At 59.9% G+C, this 19,277-nt stretch overlaps 9 protein-coding genes across 9 annotated transcripts; 2 read left to right on the top strand and 7 right to left on the bottom strand.

Moving 5' to 3' along the window:
• Nucleotides 1-298: 298 nt before the first annotated feature.
• On the bottom strand, nt 299-2,936 carry lcc11 (laccse sensu stricto; the record flags this gene model as incomplete). The annotated part of the gene is made up of 18 exons (XM_009546006.1): nt 299-390; nt 450-511; nt 567-590; nt 648-796; nt 858-878; nt 935-1,114; nt 1,184-1,240; nt 1,349-1,515; nt 1,571-1,601; nt 1,654-1,673; nt 1,727-1,863; nt 1,932-2,024; nt 2,086-2,121; nt 2,184-2,211; nt 2,279-2,513; nt 2,572-2,640; nt 2,705-2,756; nt 2,815-2,936. The coding sequence occupies 18 exons, from the start codon at nt 2,934-2,936 to the stop codon at nt 299-301; spliced, it is 1,575 nt and encodes a 524-aa protein (XP_009544301.1).
• Nucleotides 2,937-4,719: 1,783 nt separating this feature from the next.
• HETIRDRAFT_314688 (uncharacterized protein) lies at nt 4,720-9,263 on the bottom strand (the record flags this gene model as incomplete). Its single annotated transcript, XM_009546007.1, has 4 exons — nt 4,720-5,206; nt 5,384-6,158; nt 6,236-8,705; nt 8,823-9,263. 4 exons carry the CDS (start codon nt 9,261-9,263, stop codon nt 4,720-4,722), a joined length of 4,173 nt encoding a protein of 1,390 aa, XP_009544302.1.
• Nucleotides 9,264-9,501: 238 nt separating this feature from the next.
• Nucleotides 9,502-9,899, bottom strand: HETIRDRAFT_450087 (uncharacterized protein; the record flags this gene model as incomplete). Its single annotated transcript, XM_009546008.1, has 2 exons — nt 9,502-9,732; nt 9,795-9,899. The coding sequence occupies 2 exons, from the start codon at nt 9,897-9,899 to the stop codon at nt 9,502-9,504; spliced, it is 336 nt and encodes a 111-aa protein (XP_009544303.1).
• A 255-nt stretch (nt 9,900-10,154) lies between these two features.
• HETIRDRAFT_425924 (uncharacterized protein) lies at nt 10,155-11,101 on the top strand (the record flags this gene model as incomplete). Its single annotated transcript, XM_009546009.1, has 2 exons — nt 10,155-10,844; nt 10,901-11,101. The coding sequence occupies 2 exons, from the start codon at nt 10,155-10,157 to the stop codon at nt 11,099-11,101; spliced, it is 891 nt and encodes a 296-aa protein (XP_009544304.1).
• Nucleotides 11,102-11,419: 318 nt separating this feature from the next.
• HETIRDRAFT_103195 (uncharacterized protein) lies at nt 11,420-12,500 on the bottom strand (the record flags this gene model as incomplete). Its single annotated transcript, XM_009546010.1, has 3 exons — nt 11,420-11,739; nt 11,800-12,001; nt 12,039-12,500. 3 exons carry the CDS (start codon nt 12,498-12,500, stop codon nt 11,420-11,422), a joined length of 984 nt encoding a protein of 327 aa, XP_009544305.1.
• Nucleotides 12,501-12,831: 331 nt separating this feature from the next.
• On the bottom strand, nt 12,832-13,146 carry HETIRDRAFT_450090 (uncharacterized protein; the record flags this gene model as incomplete). The annotated part of the gene is made up of 1 exon (XM_009546011.1): nt 12,832-13,146. The coding sequence occupies one exon, from the start codon at nt 13,144-13,146 to the stop codon at nt 12,832-12,834; it is 315 nt and encodes a 104-aa protein (XP_009544306.1).
• A 1,183-nt stretch (nt 13,147-14,329) lies between these two features.
• On the top strand, nt 14,330-15,247 carry HETIRDRAFT_473388 (uncharacterized protein; the record flags this gene model as incomplete). The annotated part of the gene is made up of 2 exons (XM_009546012.1): nt 14,330-14,957; nt 15,018-15,247. One exon carries the CDS (start codon nt 14,330-14,332, stop codon nt 14,942-14,944), a length of 615 nt encoding a protein of 204 aa, XP_009544307.1. The 3' UTR covers nt 14,945-14,957; nt 15,018-15,247.
• A 117-nt stretch (nt 15,248-15,364) lies between these two features.
• On the bottom strand, nt 15,365-16,973 carry HETIRDRAFT_311944 (uncharacterized protein; the record flags this gene model as incomplete). Its single annotated transcript, XM_009546013.1, has 2 exons — nt 15,365-15,718; nt 15,786-16,973. The coding sequence occupies 2 exons, from the start codon at nt 16,971-16,973 to the stop codon at nt 15,365-15,367; spliced, it is 1,542 nt and encodes a 513-aa protein (XP_009544308.1).
• A 433-nt stretch (nt 16,974-17,406) lies between these two features.
• MDH1 (NAD-malate dehydrogenase) lies at nt 17,407-19,014 on the bottom strand. The gene is made up of 6 exons (XM_009546014.1): nt 18,729-19,014; nt 18,566-18,649; nt 18,502-18,507; nt 18,425-18,448; nt 17,821-18,369; nt 17,407-17,732 (listed from the first exon to the last, which is right to left on the bottom strand). Exons 1-6 carry the CDS (start codon nt 18,954-18,956, stop codon nt 17,610-17,612), a joined length of 1,014 nt encoding a protein of 337 aa, XP_009544309.1. The 5' UTR covers nt 18,957-19,014; the 3' UTR covers nt 17,407-17,609.
• Nucleotides 19,015-19,277: the final 263 nt, after the last annotated feature.

Here is a 19,277-nt window from a genome sequence, read left to right on the forward strand (position 1 = left end):
CCGACCACAACACTGCACAGCCACTTTTGCATTGATCTCCGTGGCGCGAGTCGTCGATCGAGCTGGACAATTTGGTTTGAATTGCAGACCAAAGCTGCTATGTACAAGGTAGTAATTTGTCAGGGAGATGTAGCTACCAATTAAACCCAAAGAAAAAATGCACAAATAATTTCACAGTGTCGTGCCATGAGTTGGGCGACTGAATGGGAAGGCATATGCTCGTATATGTCCAAGAGAGCGGAAGAGTATCTTTAGTCAAAGGAAAAACTGGTTTTTTGGCTGTCAAGTATAGGCGTAATCACTGAGGGAAGCCCTGTGCCTTTGGCAATGGGCGCACATGAACAGAGGGAGACGAGGCGTTGTAGGTTGGACACAAGGCCTTCCAAGAAGCTAGCACAGTGTGGAGTTAGCATGCATGAATTGATGTGGAAGCAGTCAAGCAAACAAACCTGGCGTCGGGTCAACAAGAGGAACATCGGCAACGTCCTCAGCCAGGACGACAGCGAATCCGCTGAAACAGAATATTTCAACCACCCTGGCTTCATGAGTGAGATCGTTCAACTTACGCGGCGAGATGCCAGTCAATATGGCTGAATTGTTCGAGATTAATATGACCCAACGACTCTTCCAAAGAAAACCTGGCTCACCAGTGGAAGAACCAAGGGCCGGGGTTATCGGTGAAGAAGCGAATGGTTACTTCGTCACCGTCATTGCCCATACTGACTACGTCGCGGCGAACGGGATTCTCGAAATTGTATGTGCTGCTCCCAGCGCTGCGTACAACCGAGAAAGCATGCTGAGAGTGAAGATAATCGTCAGAGCGCATCCAGAGCTATACAGCCAAACAAGAAACCTACACCATGTAAGTGCATTGGGTGCTACATGTATTATAAGTGTAAGCTTCAATGAACACTCAACATAAGTGTGGACCTACGGGACCAGCCAGCCCGAGTGCGGGGATAACGAGTTCGACTGATTTGTTGCGTTCCACGCCATATATGCTCCCTTTAGGAAGTAAATCCTGAGCGCGCTTGACTCCACTCATGATTTGAAGGAGGACAGGAACAGAGGGCGGAACGAATATTACATCGTTCATCGCGAAGTAAGTGTTATTCTATCCGGAAGCGCAAGCAAGTCAGCAAGGTTTATTGGTTGACGAAGACGGCGACACGATACGCACCACAATCGATGAGACCAATCTGATGTTGATATCAGCTCCACCAGGAACAGGGTTTCCAGGCTAATGTCTAGCTCAGTGATTTCCGCTCAAAAATTAGGTCACAGTCGACGTACAGCTGGAGGATTTTCGCGCGCCTGCGAAAAAATCAACTGCCTGTTTTGTTTTGACGTTGATGGACATGACACTCACATGAAGGTTGGTTTCCACCATTGGCATTGTGCTGTTGACGAGAGGAGTCGTTGGATCTGTGGTGGGAGCGCCGTTGTAACGCAAAATGGCAGAGTTCCGACCATTGTCAAAGCCCTGAGCGATATCATTGGGTTGCGCACGAATCCCTGGATATGTAACATATGGACTTCGGGTCGACCAATCCATTCCAAATTGACTTACAATAATTGTCAATTGGTTGATTTGCTTGGACCTGAGCAGGTGTGGTCAATAAATACAGGGCGAACAGATGGCATGATGCTTACGACGACAGAATATCGTTGACCTAATGGATGTGTGATGACTGCTATCGCGAAAAAGGAGTAAATGAGGACGTACCAGCCAAGACTTGAATCGAGTCCACAAGCAAGGGCAGCACATTGTTCCCGTCTGCCTCGATTATGGTCAGATTATGTTGATCAATTGAAAACACGAAGTTGGTGTCGCAAGAGATGCCGACGAGTCGGAAGCGATAACTGGATTCAAACGACAGGTCAGACACGCGCTGCGCGACACGATCAAATACGGAAAGCGCAATAATCACCGTTTGCCCTGTACCACCGAAACGACTGCGAGTGGGGTGGCGGAGCCATTCACGGTCCGCCCTAGCCCATTGATTAAAGTCGTATTCGGTGCTCTAGCTCGAATGAGATCATATTGAGTTTGATCAGAGTGCCACAGATCGAGATACGACTGACGGGATGGTCGGAGCATCGCTGGACAGATAGTGGTACCTAGATTTTATGAAGCGCTCAGTGGCGCATCTATGTATAGAACAGCAAATGAAGAAATTTACCAGTCGGCCAGAGTAATCACAGTACTCTCTACATATTGCAGCGAAATGAAGGTCAATCAGGACAATGTCTTAAAACAGGATAGAGCTCGACTGACCATCATCCACATCATACATGTAGGCATACGGATCGGCAGGGTCATAGATGACCAACGGACCTCTTAAACCATCGCAGTATTGCGTAGCAATATGCGAATGGTACCAGAAGGTCCCTGCTTGTCCAGGAGCATGGAAATCGTATAGGAAGGAGTGCTGGGGCACGACAGGGCATTGTGTCACAAAAGAAACACCATCTGCCCAGTTGGTGGTATGTTGGAAGAGACCGTGCCAATGCTGATAGAAAAGAGGCTCGAATGACTGACGTTTCCATTGGACAAGTGCGGGTGCTCACAATGGAGGTAGATAGCTCCATCCTGTCGTCTGTCAAATCATCGTATACATTGATTTTGAATTCGTCGCCCTAATTTACATAGCGCCTGCAGTCAGCAGCATATTCTCCGCAAGTGACGTCAAATGTAGCGGACCTTGTTAGCCTTAATCAAAGGCCCCGGAAAGGTTCCGCCTGCTAGGGTGGTGCTGCAAAGCAACAACGTCTGCATTTCGAGGAAACTGAACGTCAGAAAGACGAACGTACTCGCGACTGAAACCGTCTGGAGCAATCTGCTTGTTCACGATGTGAAGATCAGCAACAGGTCCAATGGCAGCAAAAGCGATAGCAGGCAACAAGGCCGCAAAGGCCGCAAAGCCGTAGGTCATCTCGACAGAGAGATTTGAAACGAGAGAAAAGTGCAGAATGCACAAGGTAGTGATAAAAACTCACGCAAGTGCTAGGATTTTATACGCGCTATGCGCTAATTCTGCTGAACAGCTTCTGCTGACGAGGTGTCCTGCAATGACTGGGCGGAATGCTACGAGACGTAGTGTCATCGCAATTGTCAGACAGGTACATGGCCAGTCATAACGCTTGTAGGTCTTCGTTCCCCAAATGTCGATGTTGAATCTAAAGGAGATGAATTAATCTATACAATCATAGATGCGGCCAGGGATCATCTGTTATAATGATTCCAGGTGAATAGATCAGATAAAAGCCTATTGTTGGAGCCACAGTTCCTGGCGACGCCGAGCACGGGTGTAATCCCATACATCCTGAAATGATGGGATATGGCTTGTTTGGAGTCACATCTGCAGACGACAACATATCAGTGGCACGCTCCAAGTCAGATGCAGTTTAATAATTCCAAGTAGGCCGTCCATAATTGGTGGCTCAGGCCACAGTAACTTGAAATGTGAGTATATCCCTTGCCACTTGGAGATAACGACGACTGCGCTCCATTGTCGCCTACTAAATTACAGCACCAATCCTAAAGTGAAACGGACGAGGCTGTCACAAGCATCCGGTATCTCGATTGTTGAGCGCGGAAATGATGTGAGCGCTGGGGACCACGCACCAGTATAGCAACACAATTACGCAGCGCTGTCTCGCGTTGGCTCGAAAAAACAGCCCTATTACCATGTAAGGCTGCGACGTGATATTCGATCGAGTCGTTAGCTCACTTAATTGCGTTACGGAGCCGCCTTGCAAAACGCTGTGGCCCAGGATCAGTGAACGCACAGCACTTCTGCTATCGTGACGCTCCAGCTGTCTGAAACCAACTCGGGAGCAGCACCGCGATGACTCTTTTGTCCACGCAGAGACCACTGCCGGTGCTGTGTGCGCAGTCGTCGCACGATGGACGGACGAGCAGAAGAGTCGAGCAGCTCTATGCCCTACGTTGCTCCATGTATGCGCGTCAGTGGGGGTGACATACCTCTAACTGACACATTATCACCGATCACATCTGTAAAGTTAGAGCCGCAACAGCTCGTGAGAGGGCGTCCGGTTTGGCAACCCTTCCTTAGTTTGGAAGTCATGAACGCGATGGGCTGCGATGAGAACCCGAGCACCCACGCCAGGCCCTATCCTGTATGGCACCTTGCCTTTGTAATGGGCGTTTATTTACTTCTGTGCCATACATCAGAACGAGGGCCGCACTCACACGGATTGATCAACGTACACTAATGAAGCAGGGTCGGGGTGCGTGCTACGCTCGCAACAATCACGTTTTCCAGAGTCTGGCCTCTTAAAATTGTCGTGGAAGCAAGCACTGAATGACTAGGGCGCTGATGGCTTGGTGAGATTATTTCGTGTTCACACTGACGACGCAGGACAGAACGCACTCTGATCCTCGGTGTCCTCAGTTTGTCTGTCTGCCGTCCAAGTGCTTCGCACGTCGAATTGGCGTTGCCAAGGCGTTCTGTGTGGGACGCAAAGGCCGGCGTAGGACCGAATCAGCGCCATTACCAGACGCGTTTAGGGGCTTCAACGCTGGCACCAAAGCGTTTAGGGGCTTCGAGTTAGGTCCAACACAGGGCGAATAATGATTAAAAGTGGTATCAGGGCGACAAATAAGTTACAAAGCCAAAAAAAAAAGGAACAAGACATCTACGCTCGCACAGCGCTCCGTAGAAGATCATCCAAAGTCTGCGTCACAGCCCAGCGTCAGCAAACACTCAACATGACACACTCGCAACGAGAGAGGCCCTCGTGACGCACCGTGTCCATTTCCTCCAGCTGCTGAAACGTCGACGCGTAGATCTCGCGCACGTGCGGGTGCAACGTCCCCAGATCGATCGTCCTCCCGAACAGCAGCTCGTCCACGGGGTCCATAGGCGCCAGCGGCGGCGCCTTGTTCTGCGCGCCCGCGAGCTCGATGATGGCCATCATATTAGAGAACCCAAAGTCGTCCTTGGGCAGGACGGGCCTCGCCTTGGGGGGCTTGGGCGTCGAAGCGTTCCTGGACGGCAACGAGGGCGAAGACGCCACGGGCGAACCGACGGCGGTGCGGTAGCCCGACAAATCAGACATGACGGATGCAATGGACGGCTGCCGCAGATGCGACGGAGGAGCGGCGGCGGTGGCGGCGGCGCCCTTGGAATTAGAAGACGAAGAAGACAAGGAGGAAGATGCCCCCGTGGGGGTGTTGGTCCTTGGCCGTTTCGGGTCTATTGGGGATGCCGTTCGAGGCACAGCGGCAACCATCACCGGCGAAGCGACGCGCGGGGCATCGGTGATGATCTGGGGGTTGGCGTTGGTGGTCGAGGCAAGCGCGCGCGCGTGCGCGTTCAGCTGGGCGGCTGATGGCGTGGCGGACCGCGAGGTCGACTGCTCGGCCGCGTCCGGGCCGACGTCAGAGTACTCGGACGCGATGCTGTCCATCGTCGAGGCGGACGTCGCCTGAGAGACTGGGACTCTGGCGGCGCCTCTGCTGTCCTTGATCTTGCTCAGCACGCGGTCCAGCTTCTCGCTCAGGCCGTCCTTGTGACGCGAGAGGACGCCCTCGAGCAGGTCGCCCTGCTGCGACGCGGTCTCCCTCCTCTGCGCACCCTCGCCCTGCCACTCTTCCTCCACGATATCGCTGATGTCGTACGTCTCCCCGTCGGGCTGCACATACGAGTACCGCATCCTGTCGTCGACCTCGTAACGCGAGCTCCGGATCATGGCATTGCCTGGGAGAAGAACGTCCATGCCGCGGACCGAGTTCGTCTGCGCGGACAAGATGGCACGCTGGTTCGCGCGCGTCGCCGCCCGCTGCGCTGCGATCAGCTCCTGCTTCGACATGTGCCGCTGCCTCGGCTCCTCGCTGGGGCCCGCAGCAGAGTCCGAGGTCATGCTGGCGGTCGAGACCGACTCGCGGTGCATGTGCTGGAGCGCGATCTCGTCGAGCGCGGTGGAAAGGCGGCGCGAAGACGTGCGGTAGCTGACTGCGCGGCGGAGGACAAAAATAGGGTCGTCAGGCTGTACGTCGTCAGAGTTCCCGAGCAGCTGCATGGAATCCACGGAGCGACGTTTGCTATCACTGAACCGACGTTCCACCGCTCGGTATGCGGGCGGTCGCGGGTACGCGTCTATCACCTTGCTTGACGGTGACAGTTCCCGTTCTAAAGCACAGGCGCGCGATCAGAATCTGTTGCAACGCGCCAAAAGCGGCAGAGCGGGCGCCGTTGCGTACCTTTACTGCTGTTGGGGTCGACGCTCACGTTCAGCGCGTAGCGCACGCGGGACGAGCTCCGCCGCTTCGACTGCTTGTCCTCGACCTCGTCCCCGCCGTCCACGACGCCCTCCAAGATGCCGAACCGCTCGAGCCCGATCTCGATCACCTCCGCCACGGTGATGTTCTTCGGAAAGACGAAGATTTTGCGGCGGTGCGCCTGCGAGATGCCGGGCGGAACGCCCGCGCTCGACTGCGACCGGTCGCGCAGCGTGTTTTTGAAAACGATGGCCTCTGTCGACGGATCGAAGACCATGTCGTCCGGGAGGTCGTCCGGATGTATGATGAGCTTGAGCGCAAAGCGGAAGGAGGGGGAGCTGAAGCGCTCCGGGGGAACGCTGGGGCCGCTGCCAGATACAGAGAGGTACTGGGGCCGTGGCGACAGCGGCTGTTCGTCGTCGCTGTGCACGGATTCCGCCATGAGCGTGTCGTCGCCGTCGTCGCCCATGCCGTCATCAGCCCCGCGTTCTCCCCTCCTGTTCAGGTAGAATTTGACGGCCGAGTCGTCCGTGAAATCGTTCATCGGGAGCTTCTTGATCGCGGGGTGCATGGAGAGATTGCTCGTGATCGAGCTGATGCTCCCCACGCTACTGCGCTTGACTTTCGGGAGCTCCATCGCGGCCTCGACCAGCGTCTCGAACACGACCAACGGATGCTCCTCGGGCCTGAGCATCGCCGACGACCCCTCGACCTGCTTCACTGTGAGAAAGTAGTCGTTCGCGTCTTCCCCGGCAGGGAGCCGAAAGCGCTGGATGGCCTGCTTGACGAGGTCCGACGACGTCGTCGACGAGTTGAGCAGCACGGTCTTGAACGTCGCCTCCGTCTCGAGCCTCTTGCCCGCAAAGACGCGGATGACGCTGAGCTCGGGCACGCCGACGCCGACGCCCTGTCCGTCGACCGTGCTCGGTGCGAGGACGAGCGAGCCCGGGCGCGGACGCCGGCCCTCGGTCGGCGGGCCGAGCCCCGAAGAGGAGCTGGCGGTGCTGAACGACATCGAGCCGTGCATGACGGCCGATACGGACTGCAGGCCGAACGAGGGCTGTGCTTCGGGCGGGGACGACGGGGAGCGGTTGAGATATTGCTGGTACAGCGCCTGCTGCTGCTGATCGCGTTGGCGCAGTTGGATAGCGTGCTGAGAGACGGGCGACATGGAGCCAGACGCGCGCGTGTCCTGCGGCGGTGTTGATGGACCGATGGCGCGCTGCATCGCCTGTTGCTGTTGCGGCTGCTGTGGTTGTTGTGGTTGTCGTGGCGGGGTCGCGGTCGCCGGTGGGACGACATCGCTCTGTATGCTGTACTGAGGGTTGCTCGACCGTCCTGACTCCTCCGACCCACGACCCGGATCGCTGTGCCCCATGTCCGAGATCGAGCCCGACGACCCCTTCTCCTTGCCCTTGTCCTTCTTCCGCCCAAACAACCCGCCAAAGAGCCCAGACTTGCTCTTCCGGTCTTTATCCTTCCCGCCCTCCTCGTCCGTCGACTCCCGCTCCTTGCGCAGCTTCCCGCCGCTGCTGACCGGCGCGCGCTGCGTCGCGGGGGAACCCTTGCTCTTCTTCCGCGCCTCGTTCTCGATCGCCTCGATCTCCTCGCGCGTCCGCTTCCTGTCGTCCTCCTGGCGCTGCATGATCGCGCTGGGCAGCAGCGGGCCGCCGACCGCGCCGGCCTGCGGCTGCTGTCTCTGCTCCATCACAACCGCGTCGTCGCGCGCGATCACCGGCGTCGCGCTCACCTTGCGCGTCTCGACGGCGTCGGCCGGGTCGAGCGAGCGATGGGACGTGCCGGACGCGGTCGGCGACGCGGACACGGGACTGTCGACGAGGACCTCGCGCGAGTCGGGTTTGCGCACGAGGAGCGAAGAGCCTTGTTGAGGCTGTTGCGCGGCGGCCGAGCGCTGCTGCTGTTCCTGCTGTTGTTGTTGTTGTTGCCGACGCTGTTGTTCCTCGATCTGCTGGCGCTGTTGCTGCTGTTGCATTTGTTGTTGTTGTTGTTGCTGCTGCTGCTGCTGCTGCACTTGAAGTTCCTGCTGTCGCGACTCCTCCGCGCGCGCCTCCTGCTGGCGCGCTCGCGCCTCCTCCGCCGCCCCGTCCTCCCAGCTCATCCCGTCGTCGGGCTCCATGCCCAATTCGCCGTTCGCGCGTGCAGCCTCCTCCGCAAGCGCGCGGTCCTCGCCCTCGTACCCCTCGTCGTCCCACTCCACATCCTCCTCCTCGTCCTCTTCCTCGCCCCATACGGCAGGCGGGTACCGGTGCACCTGGAGCGAGGGGGTGAACACGACGCCCTTGGCGGACCGGCGCGCGCGCGCAGCGGGCGCGGTCGACGCGGTCGGGGGCGAGGGCGTGTTCGCGTGCGTGCCTGTGCGCGAGGACATGTTGTTCCTGAAGTGGTCGCGCGACTCCTGCAGGCCATTTTGCTTCTCGATCTGATTCGGCTGTGCGAGCTGGTACACGCGAGGTCGTCAGAGACGCGTGGAGAACGAGAATCGGGACGGAAAGAAGCACGACCGGCGCGCGGTGGTATCATTGGCGGCACGGCGACGCGATGATGGGGCACTCACATCAATGTTGCGGTGTTTGTTGAGCCTGGCGAGGCGTTCGAAGGGCGTCTCGATGTTTTCGGCGGGTATATAGCCTATCTCCTGGGTCTTGAGGACGCGGACGAGCCACCAGTAGCTGTTGCTGTCGTCCATGAGGGTGAGGCTGTCGCCTTTGACGACGCTCGCCTGGCCCTCGACGGTCGCGGCGAAGGTGTGGAGCGAGTAGACGAGATCAAAGTCGATGGACTCGCTGGGGATGGAGAGGGTGGAGGAGCGGTCGTCCTCCTCGGCGTAGTCGCCGTCTCTGTCGTCCGTGTCGGAGTCATCCTCGAGGACGGAGTGTTCCTCGTCGGAGGGGTAGGCGTCGTTATGGGCCTGCACGGCGAGGCCGTCGTCGTCAGGAATAAGCTGGCCTCGGAGGTCGAAGGTGTCCTGGCGCTGCGGTCGTCGCGCGGCGTCCATGGTGATTATATCGGGAATTGTGGGAAGGGAAGGTGGGGCCAAAGCAGGAAGACCGAGAGCGATACGAAAGCGTGTTCAGACCTGCGGGCGTGATGCGATTGAACGGGCAATAAATTGAGCGGTGCGGTCAGCGCTGGCCACGTCTGCGAGAGCGACGCGGGGCTCACCAGCAGAAAGAAAAGAAAAGAAAGGAGGGGAAGGAGAGGAGAGGAGAGGGATGAGGAGGAGGACAATGTTGCTACGACCGGCGTCCTTGGTCTGCGGCTCGCCCTTCAAGCGGAGATCCAATTCGCTGTTCCTCGGCCTGCTCCTCGTCGTCGTCGTCGTCGTCGTCGTCGTCGTCGTCGTCGTCGTCGACGCTGCCTCCGAACACGTCCTTGCAATCTAGAACACACAGTTTCATCGATCGATGCATGGGCTGCAATCTCCACACGCATCTCTCCGACGCGCCCAACGCCTCGACCGGCTCCTGGGACGATTAAATCGGACTCGGCCTGAGGCCTGATGACCTCTGCTTCGCGACCAGCGTACTTTTAGAGACCTATCAAGATACTGCTCGGGGACAACGTTCGTTGTCCTTTCGGCATTATGAATGCCTCGAGATGCAGGGCAGAGGGCCGCGAGCCGCGCGCCCATCTCCGACTCCAAGTGAGTGTGCCCTCTCCAGCTACGGCCAAAGCAGCGCCTCTGCCCCCAGGCAGCGCCCACTCTCAGCTTTTGCCTGCTCCCCCGCGTTGCCGACACGCGGTCCAAGCGATCGATGATGTACCTACAACACCCGCACCCCGTTTTATGTAACTCGACTACTCCTCACCCCACTGACCGTCGGCCAGCGCCCTTTCCCCCCGATCCCCCCTCCAGCAACACGCATCGCTCCTCCTCTCCGTAACCATGCGCCTCGGACACAGTTTCGCAATAGTGAGTGCCGGCATGTCCGTCTGCTCAGGCGCGTCCGCATTGATTCTACCCACACAGCACCTCGCGCCTCTCTGGCTCTCACCACTGGTGGTCCCAGACCCAGAATGCAACCTCGGCACCAGCACCAGCAGCAACCTCCGCCCCGCCCCGCGCATCCCCTCCCCTCCCATCACAGCCCTCCTCTCCCACTGCCGCGAGTACCTATCCCGCGTGCTCCCCTCCCCCTCCTCCATCTACACATACGCACACCATCTCCACCACCTCCTCAAATCCCGATGCGCATACGCGCTCAGCCGCCTCCCGATCCCGAACTTCCGCTTCCGCCCACCGTCAATACCGATCCCCCCGCTGCCCCGCTGGCTCCTACCCCTCGCGCCCCACCCCCACCCCCATCCCCTCCCCCTACACGCGAAATACGCCTCCCCCGCCGACGAACAAAAATACTGGGCCGCAGCCGCCCGCGGGCAGCGCGCCCTCGCGCCCTCCGATGCCCGCGCGCGCGACGCCCCGCAGATCCCGCTCGTGCTCTCCTACGTCCCGCGCCTCCTCCCGCCCTACCGCACCCGCACCCGCACCCGCGCCCACACAGACGCGGAGCGCGCAGAGTACGCGCTCCCGCCCGCCGCGTTCCGCAAATGGCACCGCATGGTCTTCCCGGGCAAGGTGCGCCGCCCCTCCGTTCCCGCCTCCCTCCGCGCCCACTCCGTCCCACCCTACAGAACCACCCGAGCCTCAAGCGCGCCGCGGTGCTCCTGAAGCGCTACAGCAGCCGCGACCGGCGCGAGATGCACCGCATCGCGCGCCTGCTCCCCGACGCGGCCGTCTTCGGCGCGTCCTTCCGCTGGACGCCGGTCTACCGCGACATGTGGACGCGGTGGCTCGATGCGAAGGGCCCCGATATCGCGATCGTGTTCGAGTGAACGTGCGCGCGTGCGCGCGTGGCAGGGCGCCCGTTCAGACGTTCAGACCCACAGACGAAGAGAAAGGCAGAAAGAAAGAGAAGAGCGCGAGTGTACGATGTGTGGTGAACAAAACGGTGATATACACTTTAGTAATGTGTCGGTGTTAGACGTATGAACCTGTGGAAGATCATGGGCAGCGGGGCTCTACTCATGAATGCTGGCAGTAGCTACAATCGGAATACAGGATCGGGATACGGAATTCCACAGAATTTGGTATGGAATTATGGAACGTGGCCGAGTGCGTGTTGTAAAAACGGTCTCAAGAATAAACAGCGTTCAGTCATAGTCACAGACAAAGAAAACCAGTAGGAGAATTCCGTCTCTGGTCTGTGAATGAAGGCGATCACCGGCGGGCTGGATCCCCTCGAGCTCACGATCGACTGGCGCCTTCCTTCGCAGAGGAGCAAAGCGCCGCACGACGAGATATCCAGCAGGTGATTTAAGCAGACGGAGGGCAAGGACCTTGTCACTTGTGGACCCTGTGAAGAGGCCCTTGGCGGTGGCGAGCCGCTCCTTGTCCTTACATCCTGCTGCCACTATTTTATCGAACGCTTTGGTGGGTTTTATTAGGTTGCAGAGGCCCTCGATGGTATGCGCTTGTGAAACCTCATAGAACAGGTGTAGGCAAAGCTAGCACTGGTTACTGGTCTCGTTACCGAGACCTACGATCCCAGAGCATCCATGATCTGACGGGCACACCTCACTGGGGACGAGGCTCTCGACCGTGGTGAGTTGCCGACAACGCACCTTGGATTTTTTGTGCTCTGATAACATCGCCATATGCTCAACCTGTCGATGAACTGTTGCCTGGAGCTGTTCGTGATCCGTCTTGAAGCGTGAGTCCAATTGAAGCTTCTCCTGCTCCGCCCGGAGCTCATTGTCAGCCTGGGCAGACTTGTGTTCCCACTCGAGCTGTTGCTTCTCCTGCTCCCTCTGCTTTCTCCAGCCTCTTTGCCAGCACCACGTCTCGCATCTCCTGTTCCCTCTCCGCCTTTCCTGCTGCCTTCTCCACCGCCTTCTCCAACATCCCCTCCATCTCACCCCGTAGCTCCTGCAGCTGCCTCGCAAACAATGCAGCAAGCTCTTCCTTGTGCCTCGCTCTCTCCTGCTCCCACTGCTCGTGGATTCCTGACAAGAGAACACCGGTGCTGCGCCGGACGGCTCGTTCCTGCAGCCTTGTGTCGTGCATCGCAGAGGTGAGATCCCGGGATTCAAAGCTGGTTGTGACGGCGGAGATTTCTGTTGCCTGAGACGAGGACGCTTTGAAAAAATCCGCGCAGACTGGAAAGCGCGCGAAAGAGACCGGTCTTTTGCACGCTGTACTTCCTCCTGCATCCGCGCTCCCGCCCGCCGCCATCTGGCTCGAGCCCTCTCGAGCGTCGCTGCCAACGCTCACAGCTCCCCGCCCACCGCACCGTGTACTCTTCCGCCATCACCCAAATCACAACCAGAACGGCCTCCGAGCAGACAACACCAAAGCCGCCACACAACGCTTCTCTCGGGCAGTCCAAGGGAAGGCTGGCATTCCTCAAAGTCCGCACAGCCATCACCCAACCCTGACCTGCTCCTCATCTACATAGCTCCCGCATCTCACCGTGATCGTGCGGCAGCGCACCCGAGCCCCGCGGCGCCAAGCCTGCTAAAGGCATCTGGCGATGGCTGGCATGGTCAATCCCAAGATCCTCTGCCTAGAGCCCAGGCGTCGCCGCCACTCCTCCAGCGCCGCCATCCCTACGTTCTTCTCCATATCCACTCTCGAGTCCCAACCGCGCCATCGTCGCCCTCAGCTTGTCCCGTTCCACTTTGATATGCGCTGACAATGCCTTCGACTCTGCAATTGCCCTCCTGAGAGGTAACATGAGCCGCTTCAACCGTCTCTCCATCTCCCTTGCCGACTGCATAGATGCCGCTATTTCCGGAGAGATTCTAGCGTTGGCGCGAGCCTCCGACTCACGCCTCGCCATCAGCTCGGTAAGCTTCTGCCTGCGGTTCTCGTCGCCCATCGCGTATGCCGGTCGCCCGCTATAAGTATAGGGAGTCTGGCGAGTCGCAAGAATCGACGATGTGGAGGTGCAGAAACTCGTCGCTGACTTAGGGGCAAAAAGCTTATACTTTTTGTTTTTTTAGATCGAAGCGGAAACCCGCTTGAGGAATTAAACTTCGATCGGTGTCGGATGGAGATCCTTCATGCACCTCCATTTTGCCTGCATCGGCTCGACGACAACAAAAGCGCTCCGCGACAGAAGACGATAAATTGCGAGCCATCGTCCACTCAGCTGTGCTTACAATAGGTATAGGTAGCTTTAGTTGGTCGCCTCTGAAGCTTCGGTCGGCCGCAGCAGGCGAGCCTCGAGAACAGCTAAGAGCTCCGTTGTCATATCTCACACCGCGGGCAGAGTTCGATGTGTTCAGCATGGAATCAACCGATAAAGGGTGATTACATGGCTAACCTACCCAAAAAAGGAAAGTTGGCCATGTATTCACCATGTAATCACCAGCTGAACACACGGTAGCGTGAGCAGGTCTTTTCTCTCGCTTCTGGCCGGCTAACCGACGAAGTCCGGTGTTTTAGAACGCTACATGCGCTTCCCGAGTCATATCAAAGCCAGGATGCATGCCGGTCGTCGATAAGCTAGAGTAAGATGTACGTCCTGGGGGACAGCGCACCTGCGACCAGGTCGATATAATTCAGTGCATGCACGCACGAGTTGTCCTGCGGCGGAAGTTCCCCATGATGCCGGTCAATAGGACAGTCAGATTCCATCGACATCGCGAAGAGTGTGCGAGACGGTGCCGTGTGTTTGCAATAATAGTGAGCCTCAGCTGGCTATATGTGTGGGTATGGGCAGACATCGTGGATGCGTTCCGGGGAGCTTCGACACTTGGACGGATGAATTGGGATTGAGGCACATCGGCATACATACACAGAGACGAACAGCAGCGAGTGATCACAGAAATCCGCTTCTGCCATTACACGCGGCCACTACGCTTCTGTCAGAGGTGAAGATATTATCGGCCCTTTGATCAGTACAGGAAGGAGGCGCGCACGCGGTGGCCAATACTAAGCGCGCCCCCCGATGCCCCGAGTGGCGGTTATGTATCTTGTCAGATTACGTAAATGCGCCTTGTATGTCGAGCTCTCGACGGAAAGAATGCCCGAATATCTCTAAATTGGTCCTGAACACCATGGACGTCGCCCAACCATCGAGCTCAACGTCCGCCCCCGCCCCCGTGCTCCCCACCACCTCCGTCCTCTTCGCCCGTGGCGTCCTCGCGCGCCTCGCCCTCTGGCCCGCCCTCCGCGCCGCGGTCGACAACGCCTGGGGCGGGCCCGCGTCCGCGGCCAAGCGCACCTGGCTCGCCTCCGTGCTCGTCGACGCGTTTGAGACGGAGACAGACCCACCGCCGGACGCGGAGTACGTCGCCGCGACGCTGCTTCAGGTGATGGAGGACGAGTTTGACGTCGTGCTCGAGGACGGGAGCGAGGACGCGGTCGCGCGGGACGTCGTGCGCCTGTGGGGGGCCGTGAACGCGGGTGCGGGTGCGGGCGGCGAGGGCGAGAGGGCGGTGCGGGAGGTGGAGGCGCGCGCAGAGGGGGTGCGGGGGAAGACGGTCGAGGTCGAGGTCGAGGATGCAGAGGTGGAGGCGGACGGAAGCGGGAGCGAGTGGGAGGACGAGGACGACGAAGGCGAGGACGAGGCGCCGCAGCTGCTGGATCGCGCACAGAGGACGCCGAAGCCGGAGCCCGTCGTCGACGAGGATGGGTTCACGCTCGTGCAGGGCAAGGGCAAGGGCCGATGATCGAGCACACCGCGTACGTCGACCGAGCAGTGGACATAACACAGTGACTCACGTCGTCCTTTGCTGTGTTCAGTGTCGTATCTCTCCAATCAAAATACATCGCACGAGCGATCTGTGGGATCGTTGTTTTGCTACTTAACCATGTATCAACTATGTCGTGTACGTCGTGCGTCGAGGTGACCATCAACCGATCTACTCGAGTCAGTGCGCCTGCAACCCGTCTCTTCTCTCCTTCTTTTGATCTGAATACGTCTCCTCCAGCCGGTACTCTTGAAAAATATCACGATTAATTGTGACTGCAGTAAGCAACTGGTCAAGCTGATACCTAAATTAAAGCTCCACTATCCCGCGCACTTACAAGCATCACAAAGAAACGAACAACTAGACAGACACACCATCGACAACAATCCTCCCGACCGCTCACCCGCGCGCCTTGTCCCCATCCACCCTGACCGCGCCGCCCCCTGCACCCGCCCTCTCCCGCCCCTTCAAGTTCTGGATCTCCCCGAACAGCCCACTCACCCACGACCCCATCTTGCGCAGCTTCACAGGCTCCACCGCCGCGGCGGCGCTGTGCCTCTGGGCGCGCGCCTGCCGAGCGTGCGCCTTGACCTGTGGTGGGGGTTGCGACGGGAGCTGTGAATGCGACGCGGGTCGCCGCGGCGGCGGCGGCTGCACAGTGCGGGCCTGGGCGGGGCGGTCAGGCGTCGAGGCGGAGGCGACACTCTCGACGGCGTGCGCGCACAGCGCGGGTGGGGGGCCGGACGGAGACTGCTGTGGCAGAGCCATGTGAGTATGAGTGAGTGAGTGAGCGCACGGTGCGCACGGGCAGACCACTCACCGGCTCGAGCGCGCCGAGGAGCGCGAGCGCGGTGGCGAGCTGCGCCGCCATCGACGCGTCGACGTCAACGTCGGTGGTGTCCGCGTCCGCGCCCGCGTCGGTTTCCCCGCTCGACCGCGCGCCGGTGGTTGCCCCCGGCTTCGGCTTGTCTTCGGCCTTGGTCTTGGTCGTGGTCTTGGTCGCGGTCATGGTCATAGTCTTGGCTTGCGTCTCGTTCACGGCCTTGGGCGCCACCGTATCCGAAGAGCGGCCTGCCGTCGCTGAGACCAGACTCACAGAGAGCGCGACGAGGTCGAGCGTCTGGCGGGGCGGCGAGACTGATGTTGGAGCTGGCTCGGCTCCAGATGAGTGCATTGCGTCGCTGAAACCGAGCCCGGACCCGAGCCTGCGCGCGGCAGCGCGCGCACGGGGGGCAAGGATGGGTTCCTCTGGCTCAACCTGGACGGAGCTGACGTCGTGTACAGCAGAAAAAGAGGCCGTGTCCTCGTAGAACGAGCCGTCCCCATCTCCGTCCTCGCCCTCGCCCCGCTCGCCAAAGTCCCCCAACGCGTCCGCGGAGCCCACACATCCAAGCCCGTGCGCCTCCCAGGGACCGCAGGCCCCCCGGATCCGCAACTGCACGGGCTCTGCCGCGAGCGCGTTCAGCACGGACTTGAGGTCCGGCGACGTCGTCGACGGCGCGAAGCGCTCCAGCGGGTGCGGGATGTACACGGAGACGACCGGCGTGCCGCCGCCCAGAGCCCGCGCGCGCGGAGGCGCACGCGCGCGAGGGGCCTCTGCCGGAGCGTGAGCGTGAGCGGCAATGGGGATGGGGATGGGGCGCGTCGTCGTCGACGGTGGCGACGCGGACATGCAGAGTGATGCTGGCGTGAGAGGGATATGCCACGCGCGCGCCAACACATGCCCGAGCGCGGCCACGAAGCGCGTGCAGTGCACGCCGTCGCTGAATCGCTGCGGGTCGGCGACGCGATGGTTAGTCCGCGGTCGGCGTGCGCAGGGTCGCGCGGGGGAGGGTACGCACCACATGCTGGACGCACGCCGCGCGCGCGAGGGCGCGCACGCAGCGGCGGACGTCGAGGACCTCGGGGTCGTGCCATGCGTCGACGAGGCCGCCTGGTCCTTGCTTGCGACGGCGCGAGTTTGGCAGCGGGCGCTGTTGGCGCAGCTGCTGTGGATGATGCTGTTCATGGCGCGAGAGCTGGTGCTGGTGCGAATGCGGGGTTGGGTTGGGGTGCGGATGCTGCGCCCGAGTATGAGCCTGAGTATGAGTATAAGTTTGAGCCTGAGTATGAGCCTGAGCCTGAGCCTGGGGCGGCGCGGCACAAGTCTTGGCTAGGAGCCCACGGAGCGACCCGATGAAGACCATGAACCGCAGCGATGCGTCCTCGTCCTCGGTTTTGGTCGCGGCTTGTTGGGCTTTGGAGGCGTCGCGTTGGGTTTCGGGGGCATGGGTCGGCGGCGCGGGGGCGAGGGTGATATGTCTTGATGCGGGTTAGGACTGGCGGTCTGGGTCGAAATGTCAGAGTCAGCGGGCTCACTAGATGGCTGTGAGGTCGGCCGAGTATGACGTTGTGCTCGTGGTCAGTAGAGCTCGGCTCAAGTTGTGTACTGGGTCCTGACAGGTGGTGTCACCGCGCGTGTCAACATACATAGTACGGCGCACAGGCGGATGTAGACTCGTTAGAGCCACGCACTGATGGCAAACCGGACAGGGTAATCTTAGCGGCAGCGGCACACGAGCATCGGCATGATGTATCTCGACCATCCATTTTATAAGTCCCCGAGCACTACCACGCAGGACGGTGTCTACGACTACGCCAGACTCTAAGCGACGAAAGCCCTGCCCTTCTCGATGTTCTTCTTGAGGTCGGGAAGGCACGCCGCGAGGAGCTTCTCCTCCTCGGCCGTGAGCGGGCCGATGGGGTGGATCTTCTCCACGCCGTTGACCTACAAACACAAACAAGCATGCAACCGAGCAAGCACGGGATAAGCACGGAATGACACGGCGCGCGGAGGACGAGAGACGGCAACGCACGCCGAGCTCGACGTTGGACGAGAAAAAGTCGATGCCCTGGTCAGCGAAGAGCGGGCTCTGCACGAACGTCGGCGTGACGACGCCCTTCTCGCCGCTCAAGCCGCGCAGCAGCGCGTGCGCGAACTTGGCGCCCGCGTACGCCATCGAGAGGGTCGCGCTCCCCGCGCCGTCCTTCGCCTGCACGACCTCGTCGCCGCCGAACTGGATGCGGTGCACGATCTTCGCATACGCGTCGCCGGTGACGGCCTTGCCGTACGCGCTCTGCGAGAGCAGCGGGACGATGGTCGCGCCCGAGTGCCCGCCGACGACGGTGACGACGGAGTCGCTGGGGTCGGTGGACGCGACCTCGCCGAGGAAGCGCGCGGCGCGGACGACGTCGAGCGTGGTCACGCCGAAGAGGCGGCGGGGGTCGTAGACGCCGGCTTTTTGGAGGGTCGAGGCGACGATGGGGACGGTGGAGTTGACGGGGTTGGAGATGACGAGGATGTGCGCCTCGGGGGAGACGCGGGCGATCGCGGAGGCGAGGTCGCGGACGATGGACGCGTTGGTCTGCGCGCGACATTTAGCATGCAAGAGGTTGTCTTTGTCGGTAGCGAGTACGTACGTTGAAGAGGTCATCGCGGGTCATCTTGCGGTGGGGTTAGAGTGGACACGAGGAGGAGAGCGGGACGGGAGACTTACTCCGGGCTGGAACGGGAAAAAGATGAGACGGGGCGCACAGAAAAAGGTAAAAGGAGACACGAACCTTCCTTGGGACACCGGCGGGGATAACGACGACCTTGACGCCCTCGAGGGCCTGGTCAAGCTGGTCTGCAGCGTAGCCCTTGACCTGTGCGCGCCAAAGCCCTCAGCCGCAGCGCCTTTGCCCTCCACGTCACAGCGATACCCAGGCGCGAAACGCGACGTACCTCGCCCGCAGAGTCGATGTGGCTGACGTCGGCGGCGACGCCGGGGGCGCCGCGGATGTCGTAGAGGCTGAGGGACGTGACGAGGGGGTCGATCTTGAGCAGGAGCGAGAGCGGCTGGCCGATGCCTCCGCCTGCGCCGAGGACTGCGACCTTCGTCTGGCGCGCGGCCGAGGAGGAGAACGTGCGGGCCTGGGAAGTGAGCGTGCGGGCTGCGGAGCGGGCGAACATGATGAACGTGAAGGACGGCGACGGCGACGACGGCGGTGGTGGTGGTGGTTGGAGGAAGAGAAAGGATCGTGGGAGAGCGGACAGGCGCGTCCGTCTCCGTGTCGGGAGCCTTCGGCGCTCAGCGGGCCGTTCCTCTCCCCCTCCCCGACTCACTCCGCGCACGCTCCATGACACCACAATTATCCAGCCTCGACGGTAATGTGACCACGGTCCTTGTTACTTTCGCGTCGTGGGTTCTAGGGCTATGTAGGATGAGAAATACTATTTTTTTTTATGAATCTCGGCGCCCTACATTGAACTATGAATTCGGAAAGTAACCAG

The sequence above is a fragment of the Heterobasidion irregulare genome, assembly GCF_000320585.1.
Source record: "Heterobasidion irregulare TC 32-1 unplaced genomic scaffold scaffold_03, whole genome shotgun sequence".
In the NCBI taxonomy this organism is placed as follows: domain Eukaryota; kingdom Fungi; phylum Basidiomycota; class Agaricomycetes; order Russulales; family Bondarzewiaceae; genus Heterobasidion; species Heterobasidion irregulare.